General features: G+C 43.1%; 1 protein-coding gene across 1 annotated transcript; it reads left to right on the forward strand.

The window, feature by feature from the left end:
* Positions 1-933: 933 nt before the first annotated feature.
* ALDH5A1 (aldehyde dehydrogenase 5 family member A1) lies at positions 934-8,748 on the forward strand. Its single transcript, XM_054381739.1, has 10 exons — positions 934-1,239; positions 1,481-1,564; positions 2,538-2,708; positions 2,981-3,097; positions 3,513-3,656; positions 4,520-4,663; positions 6,108-6,266; positions 7,466-7,635; positions 8,358-8,416; positions 8,543-8,748. The coding sequence occupies exons 1-10, from the start codon at positions 934-936 to the stop codon at positions 8,746-8,748; spliced, it is 1,560 nt and encodes a 519-aa protein (XP_054237714.1).
* The last annotated feature ends 986 nt before the right edge of the window (positions 8,749-9,734 follow it).

Below are 9,734 nucleotides of genomic sequence, written 5' to 3' on the forward strand. Positions count from 1 at the left end.
CTTTCAGACATATTGCTGACACAGCAAGTGGACGACTGCTGTATTTGAAAGGCTATGTTGTACCAATGCTTTGCTTTACCTTGAACTCTAGTATCTCTGCCTGCAGCAGTCAGGATTCTGTTAACATACAAAACCACAGGAGAGCATCCCCCCAGACCATGGTGCACTTGCCTTGAAACAGCTATGCGGGATTTCAAAAAAAATGAGAGCCAATTGCCAAAGCAGCATACAACACAAACACACTCGCTCCTGAGTTGTAGGGAACACAAATTCATAAATTTTGAGGAGCTGATAGGGAATTGCATACATAAATTTGGGTCTTACGATCTAAACTGAAAGCCCAGTTGATATGCAGGTGGAAATAGTGAGTGCAGTTCTGCTATACATTTGGCTATGAACGTCTGTCCTTCTGTAGCGGCTGGATACGCTGTGGCTCCCAAACATCCCCCATGCAAACCTGGACTGGCCGCAGTGCCAGACCACTGCTCACTCCGCGGGCAACGCTGGCACACATAGCACAGCCACACCGGTTCCTAGCGAGACGGTGGCACTAGGCTGTGGTCTCGTATGGCCCTCTGCCAGAGACTGCCCGCAGGTACCATAGGGCCCAGCGGCCGGAGGCGGGGAACCATCGGTCCACTTCAAGCCCAGCCTCCCGCCGTCCGGTGCTCCAGAAGCACGAAACGCCAAGTCGCTCCTCTCCCTCCGGAGGAGCATCTCGATCGGGCTGAGGAAGCGGAGCTCCGAGAAGCGGGAAACTACCGCCGGTATACACCCATCCTTACAAGAACAGAACAAATACACCAAACCTTCTCGCCTTCCGCCGTGCCCCAGTGAGAGGCCACTTCTGGCCCGGCCCCTCCGCAGCTCCTCCTCCGGGGCGGTGCGGGCGCGCTCCGCTAGGGCTTCGTCGCCTGCCGCGGGTGTGCGGCTATGGCGAGCCTCTTACCGTGGCGCGCCGCTGTCGCCTGCCGCCGCCGCCGCCTCCTCCTTCTACCCCCTCCACTCCCAGGTTTGGCGGCGGCGCGGCGCGGCAGCTCGGCGCTGCCCGCTGCCTTGGTACGCCGGGGCGGCTTGGTGGGCGGCCAATGGGTGGAGACGCCCGCGACTTTCCCCGTACAGGACCCGGCCAGCGGCCAGGAGCTGGCCCGGGTGGCCGACTGCGGGGCGGCCGAAGCGCGGGCGGCTGTGCGGACCGCGCATGAGGCCGCCGCCGTATGGAGCCGCCTCCCCGCCAAGGTGAGCGGCAGCGGAAGATGGCGCCCGCCTGGGCAGTGGGTGGCCCCGGCTGGACGCGGCTCCTAGCGGCGCCTGGGGCGCGAGGCGGCCGGGGAGGTCCCGACCGGCGGGGGCCGCCCGCCGCGGGCGGCGGGGCCGCCCCGAGGGTCTTGTAGGGCTTCGCTTCTCTTTCGGAGAAGCTCATCCCAGGCGCCGTGCTCTCCTTGCGGGCGGCGGGCACGGCAGCCTTATCTCTTCTCAGGAGAAGAGCGTGCGCCTGCGGAGATGGTACGAGCTGATGATAGAGAACAAGGACGAGCTGGCGAGGATCATAACAGCCGAGAACGTGAGTACGGCGGCAGGGCTCGGCTGCCCCTGTGAGCATGGCGACTGCCCTATGCTAGCATTCAGCCTGTTCAAAAACATAACACAGGGATGCTAACATTGAAATAAAATAAAACTGACAGCCACCAAAACACCGAGTGTGCATTTCACCAGTAAACCATCATGTCGGGTTTTATCACTTAAAAAGGTTGGACGTAGCAGACACATTGTGCATTCACATGGCTCTGTTAGGTCACTAGAGAATGTTTCAAACATTTCCTTCGATACATACAGCGTGTTATTTTGAGAACAGTTGCACCTGACAGTGCAGTGGAAATTAGACCCACACTGTGCTTCATGTTGTGCAAAAGCATACATCAATCAAAACCATGGTCTTCATGCTAGAAGTGTGTGTTTTACCAGTTTCATTGACTCAGAAAAAATTGCAGTACTATTAAAGAAAGTCTCCAAGTTGGATTCACTCATTGTACGTTGGCTTGCATCACAGAGCAGTCTAGGAGCTCACAAATGGTATCCTTTGGGATAAAATCATGCAAGAAGATACTTGTGTAGCTCCTCTCTGTCACAGCTGCTAACAGCCGTTCAGTGCACAGGATCAGTCCAAAGTAATACTCTCCAAAACAAATGGCCCTGGCAAAAGTCTTTTCACTGTTTTCCCATGATTTGTGTCTTCTGAATGGTAACAGCTAACTGCAGAGTTTGCAAATAAAGACATGCTACCTTTTCTCTTCCAGTTCCTTGTCTTGGGCAGGTATGAATCCCAGGCACAACATAAAAAACGTTGATTGTAGAAGGAGGGTATATTGAAGCCACACAACTATTGCTGATCCAATCATGTAATCCTTTTTGGAGATTACAGTGTATGTGGCTATAAACTATTCTGAAAAGAACAAAAGCTTAAAAATTACTTGAATTTGGGTTTTTTTTGCTTCAGCCTGCTGCTTACAGTGTTTCTTCATTTGATTTTATCAAAGGGGAAGCCTCTGAAAGAAGCACAGGGTGAGATCCTGTATTCTGCCTCTTTTCTGGAGTGGTTTGCAGAGGAAGCTCGCCGGGTTTATGGGGATGTCATTCCAGCATCTGCGAAAGACAGAAGAATCCTAGTGCTGAAGCAGCCAGTAGGAGTGGCAGCCATTATAACTCCAGTAAGCATGGCTGAATTTTTAAGGTTGTGTGAAGGTTTACAGCACAGAACTCTAGCCATATTGCCTCCTGCAGCCCTGGCAGATGCTCTTGTATAGTTTCATTTCCACCTTGTACTCACTTCTTCCTGGACTTGCAGTGCATTTTTGTGCTGCTCACTAAGGACAAAGTCCATCATGCGAGTCTGTTTAGGTCACACACTTAAGAGCTATTTCTGCAAAAACAGGAGGCAGCACTTCGCCAGAATTGATTGTACTTTTTTCTCACATCCTAGTGGAATTTCCCCAGTGCTATGATTACTCGGAAGGTTGGTGCAGCTCTGGCAGCTGGCTGTACAGTGGTAGTGAAACCTGCAGAGGACACACCTTTATCAGCATTAGCTCTTGGGGAGGTGAGTTTTTATGCTAAGCTTTACCTTAGCTGTGGACTGAAGCTGTAAATGGGGAATCTGATGGGCGTTGAAGATAACTGGCCAGCTTCATACATGAAGAAAGGACAGGTTGGTTGACTTGATCCGGAGGTTTTAGTTTAGGAACAATCTTTGCAAGTGGCTTCTAATATGGTCTAGAGAACCCAGCCATTTAGCTCCACAAAACTTGTTGATGTCTTTCCTTTGGTTACTTTGAATGATGTCCAGCTTAAACTGGAGTGAAGCTGCTGTCTTGTTTCCATCACATCTGTTACTGGTTGCACTTTGCAGTTTTGGCTTCCATTAACTTAGAGGCTGGTTTCATCAAAACAGTAAACCTTGACTATTCCTCATACAAAATGCACTAACAATGCAAATTCTGTGTCTTTTGTTGCAGCTTGCAAACCAGGCTGGAATTCCAGCAGGAGTGTATAATGTTGTTCCTTGTTCCAGACAACAGACACCAGCCGTAGGGGAAGTTCTGTGCACTGATCCACTGGTAGCAAAAATATCTTTTACTGGCTCTACAGCAACAGGAAAGGTACATAAGTGCAGAGAATATCCTTGAAGATTATTACTGTGGTTGTACTGGAAAGGTAGAGGTAAAGTGTGTGCCTGTATACAAGTTCTTCTTCTGTCTGCTGTAGACAGATTACCAAAATTATTTGTGTACTTAAGATGCTCATTTTTGTTTAGTGTCAGTACTTCACAGAAGGATGCTTGTGTGCAACTTCTGGCTAACTGTATGTTACTAAATTGCAACATGAACAGTTTGGCACAAGATGCTCTTGTTTCATATCATAGCATGACGATGTAATAATAAGAACACTGAAACTGAGTTTCCAGGGCATTAATTAGATATAGTTTCTGAAGCTGAGAGAAGGCATTAGTGAGGACCCTGAATATCTCCTATCAACCTTAGGCAATAACTATCTTGTCACCATTTCTAACGAAACCAGAAACTGCAGAGTATGGCTAGAAGATGATAGAATTCTATGGGATGGCTGTAAGCACAATGAAGAAAGTCTGGTAACAAGACAAATCTTAATCCAGAATTCTGTTTCATCTAGGAAGAGTTTGAGTGGTCATGTTTTTTACTACCAAACAAGAAAAGAACAAGCACACAGGAGTGACTGTATTAGTGTATAAAAGCCTGAGCTGAAATGAAGTTGATGGGAATTCTTCTCGTTCTTATTTCTTGGCCAGAATTTAATCTCTAAAGATCTTAGCAAAGGAAATTAGTCCTTGTTTTTGTCATAGGAGAAAACAGGTCATTGTAGCATTATAAAAAACATGTAAATCAATTCCTTGCCAGAGTTAACGTTTTTCACTGCCTTCCATCTGTGTTCCACAGCTCACATCTGGTAGAGGTACAGATTTCTATGTCTCCTCTGTTGCCTGCAGATATTGCTGAAACATGCAGCTGGCACTGTGAAGCGAGTTTCTATGGAGCTTGGAGGTCATGCTCCTTTTATAGTGTTTGACAGCGCCAATGTGGACCGTGCTGTTGCAGGAGCCCTTGCTTCCAAGTACAGAAACTCAGGGCAGGTAAGAGTAATCTTTTTGTCCTCTTTTTCTGGGGAGTGAAGAGTTCCACATAGAGTTAAAGCTGTAAGTAAGCTATTTTATGTAAAAGGACAGCATAGAAGACTTCATTGTGAAGAGAAAGATGCTGGAATTGTACATCACTCTGGGCACTCAAGCCATTTATCAGCAAGTCCAAGTAACAACACTAAAATCCTGTGTACTTTAAACAACCTGCATGGCAGGCAATAATACCACAAGATGTTCACTAGGACCCTTACCAAGAGCCTGAGAAGTGACAAGGGATTTTGTCATATGCTTTGTCAGCATTAAATTCATTGGAAAACTAGAGCTGTGAAAAGACATCATCCAGCCATAGTTCTCAGGATTATATTTTATAACATGCCTAGGTAGTTCTTAAAATAATGGCTTCAAGTCTCATGATAAACATTTCTGTATGATTGTGAGTTCAAGTCTGTGTGTTCTGATAGCACCCATCAGCAGTCAAGGCGATTGAAATCTCTAAGATTCTCATGGCTGGATTTTTTCACAATGAGCATCTCAAAGTGATAGACAGGATTCAAGTGTGCATTGCTTCAAATGTATTTTATGTAGAGTAAAAAAAATTTAAGGGCATCACTTTGCAGAACAGTCAGCTGAGCAGAGCTGTGTGGAGAGTGTTCAAGCTTTATGAAAACATGGAAGTTGACAAAGTCAATTTCAGAGAAGCAGCAAGTTTTCAGTGGGATTAGGAGGTCATTTGGTTAGGAAAACATTGCTTGAATAGCAAGAAGAAAACGAAGACTAATCTTGGGAAGAAAGAAAAACAAAATAGAATGGGATATTCACAAAGACCACTGAGCAATCAGACACAGGCTGTACAAGATCTAACACTTCTGCTGTTGCATGTAAAGTAGCTGTTACTTCTGAAAGACTGTACCAATCAAAAGTAGGATGCAGTCAGAGCAAAGGAGTAGCACAAATAAGTAAGCCACTGAAAGCACTTAAAAATAAATTCCAGAAAGAAAACAAACTCCAGTTAATAAAGGAGTTAGAATAATAAAAAAGACCACACGTCACCAAGTGTGATTTTAGGTTCTGCTACTCAGTGCAGCATTCTTCATTCTCATTAGAAGGTATTTCTTGAAGCTTCCTGACCTTTGTTGATCCATATATGAGAATCCACAGAACTCACAAAACCTTTTCCCAGCATAACTTAAATTTAGCAGTGTGGTGTGTTTCACACACATGCTGACAGCTTGCTGATGTTCTATGTCTAAAGTGAGAGGGGTGGTGAAAGAAAAGGCAAAGATAGGTCCCATCTTAGGATGATGAAGAGGCAGAAGACGCATCACTGTAGAAACCTGATACTGTGGCATGAATGCCAGAACGAATTCATGGATAAATTCAATATAAACAGTTGTTTCCTGCTGGTTTTAATTTTTTTTCTTTTCATGTTTGTTTTCAGACCTGTGTTTGCACAAACCGTTTCCTGGTGCAAAAGGGAATCCATGATAAATTTGTGGAAAAATTTGCTAAAGCTATAGAGAGCGAGCTACATGTCGGAAATGGATTTGATGCAAAAACTACCCAAGGGCCACTAATTAATGAAAAAGCAGTGGAGAAGGTACAAATAAAAGCTTTTACTTTTGACGCCTTAATTTCCTTTTTGTGATCCATGAAGTAACTTTACATTTCCCTTTCTTCATGTTTGTTTTGTTAGAAGGTATTTACAGTGTAGCTGGAAGTGTGTTCTGTCCTCCAAGTCCATGTATACATACAGACAAACAGGTGTGGCCAGTTAATGCATCATTTCTATTAAGGGTAAAAGAGATACCTCCTGTAGGAGAATCTGATTTTCCCGATTACTTCCTAAACTGTTCTCAGGAATATTTACTGAAATGGAAGCATTGTGAGACTTGGTGAATGGCAGCTTAGTTTAAAGAATAGTGCCTCTCTTTGGGAAAACCTAAGCAGAGTAATACACCAAAGGTAAAAATACTGGAGCTCTGGATGTTGTTGTCACTTGAAACCTTACATCCATGGTTTTAGTCTTTTGTTTTGAATGACTGGTAATTCCAGAAAATTAGATTTTTTAAAAATCTCAGTAAGTCACATTTTCTATAATATTTCACCTTTCCTAAGGTTAAAGATTGTTAAATTACGTGCTTCATACTTTCTAAAATAATATAGCTCAGTTCTATGCAGGCTTGACTTGAATGTCATGATACTTGAATGCTACCAGATTCTTTCTGTTTATAAAATAACAGAATCTGAAAATATTCAGAGCTGTTTGGGAGACAAAGGATACAGTACTTTTCTTTGTACATCACTAAAGTACAGTGTGTGTGTGTGTGTGTGTGTGTGTCTCTGTGTGTAGAGACTGCTACTTTACTTTTGTCATTATTTTCTTCCCTTTGGATGAATTGTGGATGTAGGGAATGGAAAATCTGAAAAGCTGTCTGTTTCTATTTAAATGACAGTTGTACTTCTGTTTTCATAGTGCTTGATCACCTATTTCAGGTGTACTTCATAGTCCTGCAAAGACTTCTTCTCAGGGTAGATGTAATATTTTCATTTCAACAGAAAAGCTGAATCTGTAATATCCATGAGACTGGGACCATACTCATAATTTATCCTCTGAAATTATGTCAGAGAGAAATAGAAATTCAAGAGAAATTTTAAATAATACATGCAAATGGTCTTCTGTAAAGTATACAACTTTCTTCAAAAATCATCTATTTAATACTGGAGTATTATTTCTTTACTGAAAAGATAGCGTTCATTTCTAAATGCTGACTGAAATTTTTCTTCTGCATATCTCAGGTAGAGAGACACATTAATGATGCAGTTTCTCAAGGAGCATCTATTGTGACTGGAGGGAAACGACACAGCTTGGGGAAGAATTTCTTTGAGCCAACATTACTTAGTAATGTTACAACTAAAATGCTTTGCACCCAAGAGGAGACGTTTGGCCCTTTAGCACCAGTTATCAAGTAAGATTATTCATTTTCCTGATTACAAATAGCAATTACAAATACTATTTTTCATAAGTAAGATTTGAATGACAATTTGTCAAAAGATGTTTTTGTACTGTCATGCAAGTCTTGTAATAAGATTGGGGCATACATGTGAAAACTTATTTAAGAGAAGTGGTTAATTTCTTTCTCTCTCGCAACCTGATTTTAGCATCTCTGCAACTTTTTGAAAGTTATTTTAAATTCTACCAGCAACTAAGAAAGTGTAGGTAGCAGAAAAACCTTCATCAACGTTGTGATTTGTGGTATGAAGTAAGAGGCAGGACTTTGCAGTTTGTCACATGGTTTGCTCATCCTAAGCTTTGCTGATAGATGATACATTAGAGCTTTCTTTTCTCCTTAACATCTTCCATGTCTCCATCCAGGGCAAACGAATGTGGCGGAAGAACATCTGGTTACCTCTCACTGTTGACAGTGCTTGTGTAGTTGGGAAATGGGTGGGCTTACCCATGTTTCAGCTATTGGTGTCCATAGAAGATAAAGGCATTCTTAACTACTTAACTGCAGTTTAAATTAATTGGTAAAAACTCCATTGTTTCAAAGTGAAAAGATGCTTAAAATACACTTTTGGGAAAAAAGTGCATCTTGACTTTACTTCTGGCAAGGCTGCTTCTCAGTAACCCAGTAAGGCAGTAGATGAACTGCAGGCCTCATTTGTATTTTTCTCCTTACATTTACAGATTTGAGACTGAAGCAGAAGCTGTTGCTATAGCAAATGCCACTAATGTGGGTTTAGCAGGTATGCCTTTCTGTCAGATAAATGTATTTCTTTGGGTTTATCAGCAAGTCTCTTTTATACTGTCTTCTGCATATCATCCTTCCTGATTGTAATTTTCATTCCCATATCTCTGTGTCTGCACGGCAGGATATTTCTATTCCCAAGATCCAGCTCAGATCTGGAGAGTTGCAGAACAGCTGGAAGTTGGAATGGTTGGTGTCAATGAAGGCATAATCTCCGCAGTGGAGAGTCCTTTTGGTGGGGTAAAAGAGTCTGGCTTAGGGCGAGAAGGTTCAAAGTACGGCATTGATGAATACTTAGAAATCAAGTATGTCTGCTTTGGAGGCTTATAAAATTTTTCAAAAAGCAGAATTCCAACAGCTTGGAGAAGAGTGCTCTAGTTTGAATAAGCTTCTTGAACCAGATATAGGTATGAATGCAGCTTCTACCTTCTTAAAACTAAGCAATCTTGTTCTGTATGTGTAGAGATAATTGCAGTATTCTGTGCTGCCATATGGTTTTACATGTTCTTTATGTATTCAGGTTTTCAGCAATGTGATCACAGTGTCCATCATTTTTAGTACAGAGTAGGTAAGAATGCACGTTTATTATTCTTGGATTACCTCTGTGTAACTGGGAGGATTTTGAGACTTGTCCATAATGAAAATAGATCATAACCTATGGAAAGAAGAAACTAGACCACCATTTTCTACTGCCTCCAGAGTTTCAGTGTGGATGGGGGGAAGCTTTGAGGATGGCAGTCTCCCTGTAGAATTTTGTGTAAGTACTCAAATTTTCTGATGTGGTTACATGACCTTCTTTTAGAAGCAGGTGTGTCTTTTATTTTAATTGTGGGAGAATACACTGCTTGTGGAAGGTGAGGAATTGCGTTTCAAGTACAGCTAGGCATCCATGCGGGCAAACAGCTTTTAAAGTGCATGTTAATGCTGGCTACAGAGCTGCTACCTGATCAGCTTTGGGCTTCTGAGAAGAGAGTTGTAATGTGTCTAACAGCTTGCATGTCTGGAATGAAATACGCCCCTTTTTTGATGTTTGTGAGCCCCAGCAGTGCTGGGAGCAAGAGAGTCCAGGACAAGGAGGACAAGGCTTAGTGAGTAGCAAGAGAAAGACAGAAGCCTTACTTGCAGGAATAACTTGCAGAAAGCTATAAGGGCTCTGTGACGGAAGCACAAGGGGTGACATGATGCTACATCTAGATAAACTCCCTTCCGTGAGAAGAAAGTGGGTAGAAGTATGGTCACTGATGGAAATATTGCTCAGTGTCAAAAGCGTTACTCACCACCTACAAAGAACATGAGCACATAGCTTGTTCTGTTCC

The sequence above is a fragment of the Indicator indicator genome, chromosome 6, assembly GCF_027791375.1.
Source record: "Indicator indicator isolate 239-I01 chromosome 6, UM_Iind_1.1, whole genome shotgun sequence".
Taxonomy (NCBI): Eukaryota; Metazoa; Chordata; class Aves; order Piciformes; family Indicatoridae; genus Indicator; species Indicator indicator.

What these genes read in the sequence shown, in the direction of transcription:
- ALDH5A1 (XM_054381739.1), top strand. Translation starts at nt 934, where the DNA reads ATGGCGAGCCTCTTACCGTGGCGCGCCGCTGTCGCCTGCCGCCGCCGC. An exon ending in ATGAAAAAGCAGTGGAGAAG is followed by an intron (nt 6,267 to 7,465) that starts GTACAAATAAAA and finishes TGCATATCTCAG; the next exon opens with GTAGAGAGACACATTAATGA. An exon ending in CCTTTAGCACCAGTTATCAA is followed by an intron (nt 7,636 to 8,357) that starts GTAAGATTATTC and finishes TTACATTTACAG; the next exon opens with ATTTGAGACTGAAGCAGAAG.